Raw genomic sequence first — 19,330 nt, forward strand, 5'->3', positions numbered from 1 at the left:
ATGACCCATTGAAGAGAATAATTGGGCATGAGATAAAATATAAAACATTTTGGTCTAAGTCATTGCATACTGACAACCTGAGTATAGTCACATTTATTAATACTGACTGTTTGGTCAGAGTAAATAAAACAAAATCACTTCCAGCAGTTTAGTCAGTGTATGGCCCTCTGGCTGTACTGAAGAACGGGGCATGCTGGGACAAAATCCCAATTTTTTAAAGTACAACAGTGAGATAATCATATGTTCTCTGATCCTTGTATATAGACTCCGGGAGGAGGAAGTATGAATTGTCACACAAAGAAGGTAACACAGCTCTCTGGGTGTTACTGTACAATAACTGATAAGCAATGTACCTCTCAGATGTGGGAATAACTTGTTTTATCAAAGAAAATCAAGAAAAGTATCAATTTTAAGCCAGACTTTACCACCATATTTAAATTTAGGAATATTCAGCGCCACTGAATGTACTCACATACCTCTGCAGACTAGTGAGTGTTTAAACCACAAATGGATAAATTAACACCTAACTCAAAATCAATTTACACAATAAATAAATTCAAACATATATATAGTGAAAAAATAATATTATACCTAAATTCAAATGACGGGTAGATCCATATATCACAATTTTGTGTTATTTCGAAGATCTAAAGAATACTGATACCATGCTCTTTTTCAATCTCTTCACTTAAGAATTTGAGTGGTGAAGGACCAGACATCATATCACATTGAGATTATTTGAGCATTGAAGGCGACTGTGTATTGATTATATAGTAAGTAGAACCACAAAGGAAAGATATTGTAATGGAACAAATCATACGGATTGAATCACGTTTAAGAAATTTTCTTCAAAGATTTCATCTAATCTATGTATAATTATTTGATTTAAACGATGTCACACTATGTTATATTTTGATTTTTTTTTTTACATGCAACACATCACTTCGAAATAACATGGTGGGAAAGATCACAAAATTGTGATATATGGATCTACCCGTCATTTAAATTTAAGTAAAATATAATTTTTTCACTATATATGTTTGAATTTATTGTGTAAATGTCATTTTTGCGTCATTACGTCATTGGGGCGGGTCCAAAATGCAGCGCATTTTGGAGTCATGCCCACCCCCCCCCCTCCCCGCCACACCCACCTCCCCCGCAGCCTCCCGGAAAAGAAGAATATAAAGTTTGTAAGTATGTATAACATACTTTTCGAGGAGGCCATCACACAGGATGAAATCAGGCTCGAAGTATCCTAGAAAAAAAAAAGGAAGATTATTTGGAGACACATATCTGTGTGATGCAGCAACACATATAATATATATATATATATATATATATATATATATATATATATATATACATACACACACACATACCCACATATATATATATATATATATATATATACAGGGGTGCACGGAGGATTTTTCATGGAGGGTTTCCTCCACCCCTGAAAAAAAAAAACCCTAGAGAGCTGTGCAGCAGCTCCGTTTTGGCTGCACTGTATGCCTAGTGCAGTATACAATACAGCACCGCCGCGGACACTTCGTAGACAGCGCCGCGGCTGCTGTATAGTACAGTGCCGATATGTAGGGCATTTTTTTAGCTGAGGGGGGGGGGGGGGGGAGGTTCTGGAGACCCCGAAACCCCCTGCGTGCGCCACTGATATATATATATATATATATATATATATATATATACACATATATATACTTTGGCGTGAGTTGGTCAGCTTAACATATATTGCAATATGTGGAACTAACATTCCCTGTTTTTAATATAGAACAGTACTTGGTACAGCATTAATTATGTGTTTGGAGAGTGCAGAGTATCCCTGTTTTCATATGTATATATATATATATATATATATATATATATATATATATATATATACTCATACATATCTAATATATATATATATTTATATTAATATTTATGTATATATGACCCCCCTCTCGTCTCTCTGCTGTACATACCTGTGTGATGTAGGTGATATATAGACATGGATGTCTGACCCTCACCCCACACTCTCTCTACAGATATATACACATAGGGCTGAGTCTGCAGGAAAAGTTGACAATCACAATATAAGTCAGTGACACTTCCCAGTCATGTGACACTTATCAGTCATGTGACAGCACGTCATGTGATCTCTGGACCACTCAGCAGCACGTAATGCGTCGGCCATTTTGTTGAAGCACTGCCGCGTTGGAGACACATCGTTTTATCCCTATATAACATGGCGCCGGGCAGAGAAGTAACGTTACAGCCGCAGACATTGGGAGGGTCTCTGAAACAGTTGTACCCTGCATATCTTCAACAAAATGGCCGCCGCTGGGCATGTAATGTGTTCAAGATATGTAATGTGATATGATGATTATGATGATATAATGTGATATGTAATTCAAGACATGTAATGTGTTCATAGATGATTATCTGTCTCTTACTATATATTTCTACAGATAGATAGGTCTAGGTCTAGCTGAGGGATTGGTAAGGAAGATACTACATTGTGATTTATACTTTGTGCTAGAGGAATGAATGAGGAGATACATGTCTGTAGTGGTTATAATGATGAGTGGACAGGTTTGGCTGTTAGTTGAACCGTCTAACATTTATACATGCTAAATCTGGGCTCAATATTCACAGAATCCGATCCGCCTGAAATGGCCACCTCTGAGGTCCGCAATATGAATTGTATCGAACATCGTAACGCTTTGTATTATCATATCTCTACTGAGCGGAGAATCGGGACACAGTGCCAAAATGGGGCATGGACTGTCCTGTGTAAATCGGCATAGTGGGAGGTATGATACCTATGCTTGTGGTTTACTTTATTTTAGTATATTTCTTACATTATTTCTATTTTTTAATTTTTTTTATATTATCTTTATTATTGGTAATAGGGAGTTAATAGTTAATTACATACTTGCCTCCTCTCCTGTAATGTCGGTGAGGCCCAGGAATTTCAGGGAGTCCTCCGGGAAGTGCCGACCCCCATCACGGAGCAGAGCTCAGTCATGTGATTCATGTGCGCTGAGTGGCGCTGGAAATGGCGCCATTGTACAGCAGGGGGCGCGGCCACGGTGGCGCAAAATGCGTCATCGCGCTCCCACCCCACCTGATCTCTCTTCCAGTGGGGAAAAGTTGGCAAGTATGAGTAATTATGATGCTGTGGAAATTAGCATAAATGTGGTTGGGACAAGTAGTAGTATAAGGGGAGATGGAAAACGCAGCGGGTGAATAATGTATGATTAAAGTACTTTGGATGAGCAGGAAGTGTTTACACAAGAAATGATTCACATAGTTGAGATATACATATGATGAATCGAAAAAGAAGAGGTATCATCACCATTTATTTATATAGCACCATTGATTCCGCAGGGGTTTACAGAGAACTCGCTCACATCAGTCCCTGCCCCATTGGGGCTTACAGTCTAAATTCCCTGACATACACACACAGACTAGGGTCAATTAGCAGCCAATTAACCTACTAGTATGTTTTTGGAGTGTGGGAGGAAACTGAAGCACCCAGAGGAAACCCATTCAAACACGAGAAGAACATACAAACTCCTCACAGATAAGGGCATGGTCGGTAATTGAACTCATGACCCCGGTGCTGTAAAAAAAAATGTGGCAGAATAATCAAATAATTAATTTGTCATTAGATATTTTATCTAAGGAAAACAATTTTAGTTTTAAATGGAATTAAATATAGTGAATAACCTATAATTGGAATATTAAAATCCAAACATAAATCTATATAAATAACATAAATCCTTTATAAACCTAAATAAATAAAGAATAAGTCAATAAATATATATTAAAATAAATAATTAGGAAAACTGTTTTGGTTGCATAGAGGTTAGTAGTTGCTTCCTCATTGGGTTCAATAAGAACGACTGGTAGCTAGAAAGGTACACATTACACCTCTCACTGTACAGACATCTCTGGGAGACTTTAACAAAATGGTCACCACTGGGGACACTAATAGATATGTAGTATAATGACTAAATTGTTACCAGATAGATGTAGTCTCTGATATTTACAAGTCATCCTTTGTATATTTTTTACAGAAATAAAGTATAGCATTTCTAGAATAACATATTCACAGCATTTACTACAAGAAAATGGCTTATTCTCCCATAAGCGGGGACACGTTAAAATACAGTTATTACAATTATATTTCTCTAGTGTTTCCTCTCAATGATAGACTCTCAGTTTTGTCATGCAATTGCCATACAATTGTGAGAGTAGGGCGATATATTTATCCTGCAGGAAAAACATCTGTACTACAAGAAAATGGCCACGGTTGTCAAGCACAGGTTGTTTTCTCAGGTTAACTGGCTTATGAGATTGTCCTGTACACATAATACAAGAGTGAGATTCACCTCTAGATCTATACTATAAACAGGATATTCCCTTTATTTACACTGAGGTCTAATGCTGCCGGCGAATGGAGGAAGTGATGTGTGCATGCAGGCACATAGTGATCTGACCCAACGAGGGATCCAACAAAGCCTTTCTGGCTTCACTGCACCCCATAGACCAGGTACTCTTACGCCATCCTGACAACTGCAACATGTGAATATCCGCCACATAACAGGTGCCAGCGCACCAGTTCACAATATTTGGTCGTCGTTCACGGTAGCGATAAGAAATGAATATTCTGAGCTATTTATCAAATTAGTCTAGCTGTGACCGTGCCACCGAAATTTGGCTTTCCTGGCAAAATCTTTTGCCCCAATGATATATTTTGCCGCTTACAGTGACAAGACGTATCTTCCTGCCCAGCCCTGTGTGTCAGCACTGAACATGCATAGTAAAATGCTCATGTATACGCAGATTGGTTCAATCTATCAAAATTGACCCTAGTGTCCCTGTGTGTGTGTGTGTGTGTGTGTGTGTGTGTATATTAGGGTATTTAGACTGTAAGCTCCAATGGGGCAGGGACTGATGTAAATGTGTTCTCTGTACAGCGCTGCGGAATCAGTGGCGCTATATAAATAAATGATGATGATGAATGTGCACAGCAAGTACTGGAACTTAGATATATAGCAGCTTCTACGGTGCAGCATTAGTGTACAACCAAACCGAGCAGAGTATCATACTACCCCCACAGCTCACCTTAACAACATTTTAAAATATAGCAGTATCAGAAACATTTTATAATGATTATCATCTTTGTGGAAAAATAAATGCCCCTTTACCTACTTTTGTCAATTTTGCAATATTTTTGTTCTAACTTATTTAATAAAATAGACATTGTTTAGTTTTATAAACTGATTTTTATATCTTTCATGACCATAGTCATATTTTAACATCATTATAGATTGTATTGACTTGCTCTCAGTTTCACTTTAATTTATTAATTTTTATACATCCCGCAGTACTAGCCAATAACTGGACAGCCCATTGGTCCGACATCCATACCAGTGAGGCTTCACCCAGTTCATAGGTCCCGGGTTAGGTTCCGCACTCGCTGACTTTGCAGATTGCCCCTCTTAACCACAGCCAACCTCATGAGGACCACCCACCCCCGACAACAACTACATAGCACAGTCACCTGGAGAAAAAATGGTCACAGACTTTATTGGTCAACACTGTAAGGACAGGAATCAAGCTGTCATCTCATTGGCAGAGGGTCACAGATGCCGTGCCCAAACCACACACCATGAAACATTAAATGCCAATGGTCATCCAATAGTTATGCCCCACTGAGAACCGCTCAGGACAGTCCCAAGTATTCATTTAACACAGTCACCATTGTGAGTAGCCTGTTACATATAAGTCATAACAACGCCCCGGGGGCCAACCTGGTCAGCACCATATCCAATGCCTTGGGCTGGATTCTGTTTAGACTACTATGGGCAAACGCGGGGTTTCTAGAGGAGGGTTTTTAAATTTAGATTTTGGAGCACAGCAAAAACAAACTTGCAGCAACAAGCCGGCAACAGACATTTTCTGTAATGAAATCGTTTGACAGTAGATAAGAAGTTTGGTTGAGTTGCGGAGTGTAAGACGTAATCTAATAACAACTGGGGCAGAAGCAGCTACTGAGGCGTTTGCACCACTTGCAGGTTTTATTTTTGACCCTAATCAGGAAAAGTTCATGAAACCCTGATAACTCGAACTTATTTTAATATATTTTTTTTTATTATCTTAAAAAAAACAACATGTCAGCTGCCGGATTTTTGGCGGTGCATGCGCAGCGGAGATTTCCCAAATGGACAGCATGAGAATGGCATAAAGAGAAGTGGTACTGTGCAGTGTCCATATCTACAGCAGAACAATGACATAGAGAAGTGGTACTGTGCAGTGTCCATATCTACAGCAGAACAATGACAGAGAAGTGGTACTGTGCAGTGTCCATATATACAACATAAAAATGAAATAGAGAAGTGGTACTGTGCAGTGTCCATATCTACAGCAGAACAATGACAGAGAAGTGGTACTGTGCAGTGTCCATATATACAGCATAAAATGAAATAGAGAAGTGGTACTGTGCAGTGTCCATATATACAGCATAAAATGACAGAGAAGTGGTACTGTGCAGTGTCCATATCTACAGCAGAACAATGACAGAGAAGTGGTACTGTGCAGTGTCCATATATACAGCATAAAAATGAAATAGAGAAGTGGTACTGTGCATTGTCCACATATACAGCATAAAATTACATAGAGAAGTGGTACTGTACAGTGTCCATATATACAGCATAAAATGACATTGAGAAGTGGTACTGTGCAGTGTCCATATATACAGTATAAAATGACATAGAGAAGTGGTACTGTGCAGTGTCTGTATGTACAGCATGGAAATGTCATAAGTAGAAGTGGAACTGGGCTGCACTGATATTAGAGACAATAAAATTAAGTCGCCAAAGTAGATGTATGTATCTTTTTATAAGCACCTGATCTTTTTGCATGTACTCAAAGAATACACTCATTGTGGGTATTGTATGGACTCTTGTATAATTGGTTCAATGAAGAAATAAAGTTCAGCCAACATGCATATTCATAGAAGTACTAACACATTCTGTTTTGAGCTGGGTTAATAATATATATTCTTATTCGTACTGCACTCTGGTGCAAATATTAGTATAATATTAGCATGTGCTTAGAAACGGAGAAATAATCCAATGCACTTACTGACTTACTAAGCTCTCCTGAGATAACAGACTGTGTTAGCATTTCTGTTACATGTGTATTTACATTGTCATGAATATGCATGTTGGCTGAACAATATCAACAATCAGTGTATGTTTTGAGTACATTTAATGGGCTATGATCTCAGAGTGCTTTCTCTGTAAGAATTCATGACTATGTTATAAAACAAAACACCACAAACGCAGAGTTAAACTTTTATTTAAGACACCCATAACCGTTCTTTTTCCATTTAATCATACAGCAAAATCATTTTACCAGAAATAGTACAGTGAGTATTTTCCTTACAGATATAGGGGGGAAATAAAAATCCTTAATCCACATTTAATACTTCAGTTGGAATCACAACCCTGAATGACATTGTCCTTAATCGACTGGGAGGGTCAAAATCTGCTCAGCCAATCAGAAACTATTTTCCCTGTTATAGAGTGACCACGCAAGCCCTGCAGAGCCTGGTATACCATATTATCAGGAAAAACCACACTCATTGTACCTCTGCTTTAGCAGGATCCAGCTGCATGTGCTGTTTATTGATTAGGGGTAGGCACAATTTTTTGGATGATTGTTTTACAATATAACATACAACATTCATTGTTGTCAACTCTGTTGCTTCATTAACATCTTTAGGCCTGTTATTAGTTGCTTATGATGATTGACATATCTTTGCACTAGCCCATTTTTACACTCGTTGGCCGCACCTATAACCTGGTATTTTAAAAACACACATGTAAAAAAATGTGAACACAGATATTTTCTGAGTGTGTTTTTTATGTCCAACATGAAATAGGTGTATATAGTGCAATATGTTCACATGAATAAGTGTCACACATTTCACCAGCTAAACCTGCATTATGGTCACTGTTCTCACCTGTTTCCCTCTTCCTGCATTCACTTGCTGGTGTGAACTGAGCAGGCACACAACTGGTCTGCTCAATACTTCCTGCATTCTTGATTGGCTAATTGCCTGTCAGCTCCGTCTATTTAAAGCACCTGCTTCTCTACCAAGTTGCCAGATCTTCAGGTCTACTCTCCTGTTCAGATGTCCTGTGCCTGTTTGTTACCTGTTCTCTGAAGTCTCCAGCACATCTATCCACAGATCATCACAGCCTTTGTGACTACTCCACTACTCTGTGGCAACACTCTGCAGATTATTGCTACCTGTTTTCTGAGTCTCCAGCATATCTATCCGCAGATCATCACAGCCTCTGTGACTACTCCACTATCCTGTGGTAACGCTCTGCAGATTATTGCTAACTGTTCTCTGAAGTCTCCAGCACATCTATCTGCAGATCATTACAGCCTCTGTCTACTCCACTAACCTGTGGTAATGCTCTGCAGATTATTGCTACCTGTTCTCTCAATCTCCAGCTTATCTACCCGCAGATCATCGCTACCAGTCTCCAGTATAACCTGCATACTCGCCTGCTTTCCTTACTCTCAGTACATTGGCTCTACCGTTGCCCTCTGAAACTGCGTCTGTCTCTTAGTCATTGAGCTACTTCTTATCCGTGGCACCTTCAGTTATTATCTTGGTTCTCAATACAGCCTCGCTTATCCCCCCCACTAAGAGGACCGTGACCTGCGGTCTGGGAGCAGCTAACTCCAAACTCCCTTGCAGAAAGTCCCTGGCGAACACCTCCCTCACCGATAGAATCCGCGCCTCTCAGGAGGTAATATCACGTGAGCCGGCTGTACGGGCAGTCCTCTGACTCTACCTCAGTGACAATAAGGTCTAAATGGATGTATTATACAAGCTTCCAAAGTTGGCTCGTACAAAAAGCAAGAAAACTATTCTACAACTTCTTGCACTGAATGGATTGAACGAGTCCCTTTGAAAATATAGAAAAACAGTAAGATATCAGGTGCTCAACACAAAATATAAAATAACAGTGCCTATATGTATTGCTGCTCCCTGTAACAGGAGTCTGAATCTGTACACATATAGGAAATAAAATATAAAGAGCGTTGTTTACAGATATAAAATATCGAACAAAAATGCCAAAACTAGCTGACGTGAATAATAAGTGCCTAAACATTCATCTGTATAATACAGTATTCATAGCAAAATTGCCCAAGTGCAAAGGACAGTTTCAGAACCCCTCTATAAATATATTACACTTGTGAATTGTTTGTCCAACATGGGGATTCAAATCAGATAAATAAAGGCAATTTTGCTATGAGTACTGTATTATACAGATGGATATTTAGGCACTTATTTATGTCAGCTAGTTTTGGTTTTATTAATTGATATTTTATATACTTATATAACTTCTTTACATTTCTCATTCTGCAATACAAAAATAGCTAATTATACAGTGATCAGCCACCACATGAAAACCACTGACAAGTGAAGTGAATAACATTATCTTGTTACAATGGCACCTGTCAAGGGGTGGGGTATATTGGGCAGCAACACTCAGTTCTTGAAGTTGATGTGTTTAAGCAGGAAAAATGGGCAAGCGCAAGGATCTGAGCGACTTTGATTAAGTGCCAAATTGTGACGACTGGGGCAGAGCATCTCTAACCTAGCAGGTATTGTGGGGTGTTCCTGGTAGGCAGTGGTTAGTACCTACCAAAAGTGGTCCACAGAAGGACAATGTGTCAACAGGCGACAGGATCATGGGCGCCCAAGGCACACTGATGTGTGTAGGGAGTGAAGACTAGCCCGTCTGGGCCAATCCCACACAAATTGCTGAAATAGTTAATGCTGGCTATGATAGACAGGAGTCGGAACACACAATGCCCTAAAAAACTCTAATATCGGGACTGCCCGCTGAAATCAGGGCAGCTGGAAGATACTTATTAGGCATTCTAAAACATAGGCCATTAATGAAATTTAACTTGCATAGAGAGAGCCTCAACCACAGGACTCTTAACAATATTCTGTTTAAGGTGTTACAAGTGTTCTGACATCACATCAGTTAAAGCACAATTGTCAGTAACACAGTGCAGACAGCCATGTCGGATTTTAGAATACAGTGAAACGATTCATGAAGTATCTTTTGTGACGTCACTGGTTCCTAGTAAGTCGGTAGCCGGTATTCTCATGGATGGCGTTTCAGTCCACCAAATGGCCGCATCCACTGTTTATTAAGCTGTAACTGTTATATAAAAAAAAAATCCTACATTTAGGGCTAGATTTACTAAGCTGCGGGTTTGAAAAAGTGGGGATGTTGCCTATAGCAACTAATCAGATTCTAGCTATCATTTTGTAGAAGGTACTAAATAAATGAAAGCTAGAATCTGATTGGTTGCTATAGGCAACATCCCCACTTTTTCAAACCCGCAGCTTAGTAAATCTAGCCCCTAGTATTCATTCTTTATTTATGGAACTCAACATATTACTCAGCGTTGTACATTGAGGGGATCATGATAACAACAAATAAACAATGCCATGAAGGTAGAGCTTACCCAGCATAATTAAGCTTACCATTTTAGAGGTAGATTAAAAACAATTGTGGCTGTTGGTGGCCCTACATGTTCATGAATACATCCACTGTGCTAATTCTGGGCTAGTTGGTGGATACAGTCATTATGTTAGTTCCTGGCTTTGGGCAGTTAGTAACTATTTAATACGTCACAGCTGGAGGAAAAAGGTTAAATCACCGGACACAGATTTACGTGTGTGTGTGTGAGACGTAGCCTCTAACGAAGCTGTAGTGGAGATTTCAAATTATAAGACACTGTTTTTAAGAAAATTAGAACTGTCCACTTCATTATGTACGTCATAATGATAGAGACTCATTGGCAAAGATCAAACCCTCCTTAACGAAACTTGTGACCTTGGATAGAAAATAGGCAATCTCCCTGCTGCCTAAATACTGGGAGTTTGAAGCATTTAAATGATTAAGAACAAGAACGACAGTCACCGGATTCATATAAGTTCTTACTGTCTAAAAGGAGATACAATGTCCGCTTACCCAACCAGAGAATTGCTGGATTCACTGGATGTAATTTACAAAGCACAGTCTGCATTGGGAGCTAAGATGTAAATATACATGTAGCAATTAGCACAATGGACTGTAAATGACCCCTAGTGAGACAGTAACGGATTACAGTAACCATCTTACTACTTATTATAACGAAACATACCGTAACAGTGTTCAGGATCCCACATTATGTATCTAGCCCATTTCTGGGATTATATATTACTTAGGACCCTCTAGAACAGTGTTGGCTAACCTGTGACACTCCAGGTGTTGTGAAACTACAAGTCCCAGCATACCCTTCCAGCAATAAGCTGCTATATATTGGCAAAGCATGCTGGGACTTGTGGTTTCACAACACCTGGAGTGTCACAGGTTAGCCAACACTGCTCTAGAACGATGTGATCTGTTATTACTGTGGAGTTATGCTGAAATATCATACTTGCCAACTCTCCCGGAATGTCCGGGAGACTCCCGCATTTCGCGTGAGCCTTATGGACTTCCGGGAGTGTTGCAATCTCCCGCAATTCTCCTGCAATTCTTCAAGTGAAGTGGGCAGAATTAGGTCCAAAACGCCGTGATTAAATGACGCGTTTTTGTCATTACGTTACGGGGGCAGGTCCAAAATGACGCAAATTTTGGAGCCCCAGAACCCATCACGCCCACCTTCCCCGGCAGGCTCCTGGAAGCCAACTTTAGAAGGTTGGCAAGTATGCGATATATAATACAATAACCTCATTATGTTTCAACACATGAGAAATCTGTTCCAGTCTTATTTGGTTGACACACAATTCACGTGTCGGAAGATGATAACAGAGTTATTACATGTTAATATACTGTATAAATGGAGTTGTGAATTTTCCTCCATGACCTAATGTCAATAGATGATTGAGTATACTCTCAGTAAATGTATTTATGCCGATTTCTATAACTTAATAATATCAATATCTTTTACAATATTTTACGTAATGACGCAACCCCTTTTCATGTCTGTAAGCTCATGCGTATTACTTCCCCTGTGAATATTTTGTGATGTGTATCAGGAATTGGTTTATATTTAAAACATGCACACTCGGAGCATGGAAATGGTTTCTCACCTGTGTGAGTTCTATGATGTTTAACGAGACCTGATTTCTGTGTAAAACATTTCCCACATTCAGAACATGGAAATGGCTTCTCACCTGTGTGAGTTCTCTGATGTCTAACAAAGATTGACTGTCGTACAAAACATTTATCACATTCGGAACAAGGAAATATTTTATCAGCTGTAGGAGCTGTACTATGTGTAACATCTGAATAATCAGCAGAAAATTCCACATGATGAAAGGGATCATATGATATAGCTGCACTGTGACGTACTGGATGTATATTTAGGGTAATGGGGTTTTCTCCTGGAAAATCTTGTATGATGTTATCTTCTATTTTAAAATCTGGAGACAAAGTGAGATATCCCGCCAAGGTACTCCTGCTTTTGCGTCGATCTGCTAGAAATAAAAGTATGGAAATTAACATAGTTCTTTACATTGATAAGTAAATTGTCACAATTTATCACAAATATAAAATGTACAAACATCAAATGTGGTCCTTTGGTTGCTAAGATAAAAAAAGATAAAACATTGTCTTAACTTTAACAATATCTAATTACCAAGCACACTCCATAGACCCAGCCACAGTGACATGCAGATTGCACAACCAGATTGAACAACTCCACCTAAAATGCAGACGTTGGCGAGTGACATTTCCCAAGCATACACATTACCCAGCCAGCATCATAGATGTATAACAAGAAGCCTCATTAGCCAGTGACATTGTCACTCACAATGCCTATCCACACACTCCTCTGACACTTTTTCTGTAATAAGTGTTTATTACTCACCTGTGCTGATATCTGAAGGGATTTCCTCCTCCTTACACTGCTGATCACCCCTCACATACATCTCTTCTTCTCCCTCTATATCTTCTATCTTAATATCAGTGAGGTTATCACCCTAAGTAGCCAATAAGACAATAACACTTTTATAATTTATGATTTCATTAAATGAGATTAAATAGAAGCATATCAATGTATTATACTCACACTGAGTCTCCACACAGATTAGACAGTGCTTTGGTATATTGGTATTTGGCAAGGTCTTAAATTCCATCTACCTGATACTCCTGTGTGATCCTGTGATTTTCCTCTGTACAATCCTGTGAATAAACAGGACGGAGACATCTCTCTGAGGTATTTCTGTTACTGGGTCCATTTGTAGGAAACATGCAGTGACTGAATACATTGTTTATATGTGGTAATAAGAGATAATGTGTGCACATAGGTGGCCCTCAAAACTGCTCTCTCCTTTACAATGAACGTCACCTTTTTTTACCCAGTGAAGTGAGGGGCCGGTGATTCTCCATCATCATGTCCTCGCACAGACCCTTGTGTCTTTCTAATAACTCCCACTCCTCCATGCTGAAATAGACAGTGACATCCTGATATCTTATAGGAACCTGACACACAAAGAAACAGTCATAATTTGATATATCCTCTGGTGCTACTTTATAACGTCCCATTCCCAGCAGTCACCTCTTCAGTCACCAACTGAATGATCTTGTTGGTGAGTTCCAGGATCTTCTGGTCATTGTCTCTATAATGTATCAGTGAGTGAGATGGAGGCACCGCGATTGGGTTCTGAGTCTTGCTCAATCCTCCTGACACTTGGGGATGGCAACCGGGTGTCTCACACTCACTGGATGTCTTCTTCTCTACTGTGTTATCCTATGTATCGAGAGAGCCATTGAGTGTTATTTTAGGGACTAAGTGTACAAAATACAATAACAGTCTATTTTACAGATACAATACTTAACCTATATGTAAATGTTTCCTCTACACAGGAAAGTGGACTGTATATAGACCATACTTCTCACAGTTTTCAGTGGGCCCACTGCTACAAGGCCTCTGTCTACGGCTGGCCCCGATGGAAGAATCACCTACTTTGGCCAGAGTTGTACAAACACCAAGATGAAATTGCGGTGAAAGCTAGTAGTAGAGAGAACCAATGGAAGATGGCAGGAGAGGGAAGGAGCATTACATATACTCAACCAGAGAATGAATACAGTAAACAGTTACTTGTACAGGGGTCATATTTATCCCAAGCGGAAAACATACTTAAAAATGTTACCTCTCAAAGGCCAACAAATCCTATCCTCCAAAGCAGCTAGTACCCTGCAGTGGCTCCATCATAGGTATTACAAGAGAGGGGAATAAGGCAGGTTCACTCTTAGTTCATCGTCTCAGATCTAAACGAACACGTAACAGAATAAACTCTATCCAGGATGCAGCCTCTAATAGGGTTTATTAGCCCCAGAAGCAGACCGCTTTTGCGAATCCTATGCTCACTTGTATGACCTAGAGGCAAGTCACCATCCCCCCAACGAACTACATGACAACACCAAGCATTCCTCAGTGAGTGCCGTTCCCCCTCCCTATCAGAACTCCAACTTACTTTTCTTAATGCAGAAGTCACAGCCGAGGAACTTAAGCAGACTGTCAAGACCCTTAAGAATGACTCTGCCCCGGGACCTGACTGCTACATGGCAATATATTACCAAAAGAAAAGCTACCTAAACTCTCTCCCATGCTATTAGATCTATTTAACTCAGTCCTCCAGGGCAGGAAGATCGACTGGGCCACCACCAGAGCTAACATATTAGTTATCCCCAAAGAGGGTAAAGACCCTGGCCTATACCCGAGCTATAGACCCATCTCCCTCTTAAATGTAGATTTAAAACTATTCGCCAAAATACTGGATAACAGTCTCGCCCAAGTCCTTCCCTCATTGGTTCACCAGGATCAAGTAGGATTTATTCCCAACTGCCAGGCTGCGAACAACACAAGGAAGGCCATCGGTTTAATATACGCTGCCAACAGGAACAAAGCCCCAGCTCTGGTGGTGGCCCTGGATGCTGAAAAGCTTTTAACCAAGTTTCTTGGCCATTTATGCATTGTGTCTTTAGCTCAGTCGTCATCTATGGCCCCTTTCTCAAGGGCATAGCATCTTTGTACTGTAATCTCACGGCTGTTGTGCTGGCTAACAGCTGTTCTTTCTCCCCGTTCCAGATCCATAATGGCACAAGACAGGGCTTTCCCTTGTCACCCCTGTTCTGTGTTAATGGTGGAGCCACTCGCAGCCATAATACGCAACAACATAAATATTAACGGCGTCCCCAACGGTTTACCGATCCTCAAAATCTCATTTTACACACGCGATGTCCGGCTCACCCTCACGTAACCCCACGTCTCGATCCCATCTCTCATGGCTAAGATCAAGCTCTACGGCCTCCTTTCAAATTTTAAAGTAAACTGAGATAAAACTGAAGTCCTTGCCCTCAATCTCCCCCCGGACACTCTCCGACACTTGCAAGCAACCTTAAAGTTTAGTTGGCAAGCTCACAAAATTAAATATTTATGCATTAACCTGACCCAAAAATATGACACGCTGTCTGCGGCTAATTTTCCTCCCTTATTAGCTACCCTGAAACGGGATCTGACCTCCTGGAACTTGCATTTCATATCCTGGGTGGGCAAGGTGGCAGCGGTGAAAATTAATATGCTCCTTAGACTGCTCTACCTGCTTCAAATGCGTTCAGTCTGGGTCCCTTCCTACTTTCTTAAGGATATACAATCCAGTGTATCACGATTGCTCAGGTCAGAATGACACCTGAGGGTCAAGCAGAAGGTACTCTTCCAACACTCCAATAACGGGGGCCTGGGTCTTCCTTGTTTACATAAATACTACTTACCTGCACACTTCACTCAAGCTGTTCTGGCGCATGCCAACCCATGCACTACTAGGCTATGGGTGGATGTAGAAGCGGACTTACTATGCATGATGACGTCCTATGCCCTCTATTGGCTAGGCTCCAAAGCTCTACCTCCACCATCTGTCCCCCACAGTTCACTTCTCTCTTTTGCTTTGGAGGTACTGTACTGGTGCCTTCAAGCTGATAGATAATCCAAGTGAATGGTCCCCCTGTGGCATAACTCATCAATCCCACCCGGTAACAATCCTAAGGCCTTCCCTGATTGGACAAAACATAAAATTTTTACTAGATATTGTCCCAATGGGCTTTTTCCACCTGAGTTCTCTTAGCTCCATGGTCGCCTACACCTCTCTACCATCTCCTTCTATCAGTATCTCCATATCTGTCACCTTTTTAACCACCAGATTGACTTGCGAACCCCTTGCTGTCCTTCCCCCCCTGGAAACTTTTTGTCTCAACAGGTCGTCCTCTAATGGACTTATCTCCACCTTTTACTCCATACTAATGCAACAGAATCTACCCTCTAAGGAGCCCCATGAGCTGCGATGAGAGGAGGACATGGGGGGAACCTCTTGAGCTGAAGGAGTGAGCCTCCATTCGTCAGGCTGTTGCCGAATCCTCCAAATGCACTTGAATCAAAGAGAACTCGTACAAACTTTTCTTTCACTGGTATCTGGCCCCTTCAGGCTGAAAGCAATCTCTCCCGCTTTGTCATAATTTTGCCGGCGAAACTGTGGTTAGTGAGGTACCCTGTCTCACGTTTGCTGGAGTTGCCCTGAAATTGAACCCTTCTGGCGAGAAGTGTCAGAACTCATCAGTAAGGTCACCCACTTATTATTTCCTTTTGATCTCTCCTTCTGCCTCATCTACCACCTGGAGTTCACAGACTAGTCTGGAAGATCTCTGGCCACATTCTTACTGTGGATAGGTGTCTAATTACAAGAAACTGAAAAGAAAACCCTGATTCCCCCATAATCCCAGTATCTGGCAGATATATAAAATAGTGCATACTTCATGACCGTCCAAACCAATTCCTGTCGACTTGGCAGTCCTGCACAGAATACTTTGATACATGAGGTCCTACCCACTCTGCTGTTTTGTTACATAGGAGCTTAGAGAACCCTATCCATCCTGTGATCCATCCCTTCCCCCCCCCATCCTTTCTCACCCTTTTCCTCCCCCTACTTACATTCCATATTAATATAATATATTCCGACTTCATGTGAATATTTTGGGACTAATACTTGTATCAGAAGCCATCTGCCTGCTGCTTGTTTACAGCTGTACAGATGAGAAGACGGACGCAGAGCCGAAAGTACCAGAGAGATAATGGGAATAAACTTTAAAGAATACCCAAGAAGGAATCCTTTTAAGGTTACTACAAAACGTTTATAGTTTGCAAACAGAACAGTGTATAAAAGATCTACTGTGAATACAGTATAATACAGGATAACAAATATAACTTAAGTTCAACTTATTTAAAATATCATTGTGAAAATGTTATAGATGCCCCCATGTAAAAGAAAATCCCCCGAGTAACACCTGCAATGCGATATCACTGTACATTTTATAAAGAAACACAAAATGAGCCACATGATATAAAGGTTGTAATATAATTAGCTAAAAGCCACTGGAGTTATCAGGGGCATCATAGAGACCAGAATTACAAGGGGTTGAAGCCTCTCTCCCAGAATCCATAATCTCTCCCTTCAGATGCCTGTTTTATTAATAAAGATAAGTGTCCTCACCTCTCCAGTCAGCAGGTAGATGATCTCCAGGGTTAGATTCAATATCCTATCAGTCATGTGACTCCTGCTCATGTCCATCCTCAGTGTTTTATACAGGAAGAGGGCCACCCTCATGTGACTTCTAATAAAAGACGCTCTGGCTCTTGACAGGTCAACTGTCTAGAAATAATTATAATAAACATCAGCTAGGTAACTTATTCAATTCTGAAACACTGAGTGACCATCTTTTTCCCAAGCCATACAGCCCTGCTCAGTTTATGTCAGGTAACTCTGATCCAGCTTTATAAAACTGCTCAGAGACCTTCACACAATAACTTGTTGCATAAAGGTTTAACCAATGGTTCTCTTGTGGCCAGGAGTCTTGTCCCTCCCAGACACGTATTTAGTGCAACTTGATCCTCATGAAATCTCTTCTGAAATTCTTGGGAAATTTTGGTTTCTGTTTGAATGTCATTATAGAGGTTGAGAGAATTTCAGTCCACCAATATTGGCCACTAAGGAGCACCACAAGAGATTATTCACTAGCTACTATCTCGAGCTAGGCCACTCCAACTATGTCTGCCTAGCCCCTAATCTACTCCCCTTCCAGAGCCTCCCCAAAGCATCACTTAGGCTACTCTGGTGTTCCAGCAACATCCCAGTCTCCTGCCAACAACACTAAGATGTGAATCTGAGCCCTTACATGACTGCACCATGGGCCAGCTCCCATAAGCTGAGGCCTACTATTTCAGTGCCCTAACCGCCAGTGCTCGTCAGGCCCCATGGCCCACCAGAAACAGGATTCGCTGCATTTCAAGGCAATACAGCTCGGCCTAGCTACACGGTATGGACCAAAGTTTTTGGACGCTTGACCATTAAACCAACAGGGACTGTAATGACATTGTATTCAAATACATATACTTTAATATGGAGTTGGTCCCCCTTTTGCAGCAATAACAGCTTCCACTCTTCTTGGAAGGCTTTCCGCAAGATGTTGGAGTGTTTCTGTGGTAATTTGTGCCCATTCATTCTGTAGATCATTTATGAGGTCAGGCACTGATGTTGGATGAGAAGGCCTGGCTCACAATCTCCGTTCTAGTTCATTCCAAAGGTGTTCAATGGGGTGGAGGTCAAGGCTCTTTGTGGGTCAGTCAAGTTCTTCCACACCGGACTCATCAAACCAGGTGTTTGCAGTCCTTGCTTTGTGCACTGGAGTACAATCATGTTGGAATAAAAAAGGGCCTTCCCCAAACTGTTCCAACAAAGTTGGAAGCATAGCATTGTCCAAAATTAATTGGTATGCTGAAGCATTAAGAGTGCACTTCACTGGAGAAATGGGACCTAGCCCAAACCCTGAAAAATTATCCCTCTTCCATCAAACTACACAGTTGGCATTATGCAGTCAGACAGGTAACGTTCTCCGGGCATCCACCAAACCCAGGCTCACCCATCTGACTGCCAGAGAAGCGTGATTTGTCATTACACAGAACACATTTCCACTGCTCCACAGTCCAGTGTCGGTGTGCTTTACACCACTCCATCCGACGCTTGGCATTGGTGTTGGTGGTGTGAGCCTTGCATGCAGCTGCTCGGCCAAGGAAACCCATTCCATTAAGCTCCCGCTGCACAGTCTTTGGGCTTACATTAATGCCAGTGGAAGTTCGGAACTCTTCAGCTATGGAATCAGCAGAGCATTGGTGACTTTTA

General features: G+C 40.8%; 2 protein-coding genes across 3 annotated transcripts in view; both read right to left on the reverse strand.

Moving 5' to 3' along the window:
- LOC142159857 (uncharacterized) overlaps nucleotides 1-19,330 on the reverse strand; it is a 242,385-nt gene that overhangs the window by 207,647 nt on the left and 15,408 nt on the right. The window lies entirely within an intron of this gene.
- LOC142160643 (gastrula zinc finger protein XlCGF66.1-like) lies at nucleotides 13,446-18,113 on the reverse strand. Its single transcript, XM_075215504.1, has 3 exons — nucleotides 17,645-18,113; nucleotides 13,660-13,851; nucleotides 13,446-13,583 (listed from the first exon to the last, which is right to left on the reverse strand). The coding sequence occupies exons 1-3, from the start codon at nucleotides 17,756-17,758 to the stop codon at nucleotides 13,446-13,448; spliced, it is 444 nt and encodes a 147-aa protein (XP_075071605.1). The 5' UTR covers nucleotides 17,759-18,113.

This window comes from Mixophyes fleayi, chromosome 6 (genome assembly GCF_038048845.1).
Source record: "Mixophyes fleayi isolate aMixFle1 chromosome 6, aMixFle1.hap1, whole genome shotgun sequence".
Lineage (NCBI taxonomy): Eukaryota > Metazoa > Chordata > Amphibia > Anura > Limnodynastidae > Mixophyes > Mixophyes fleayi.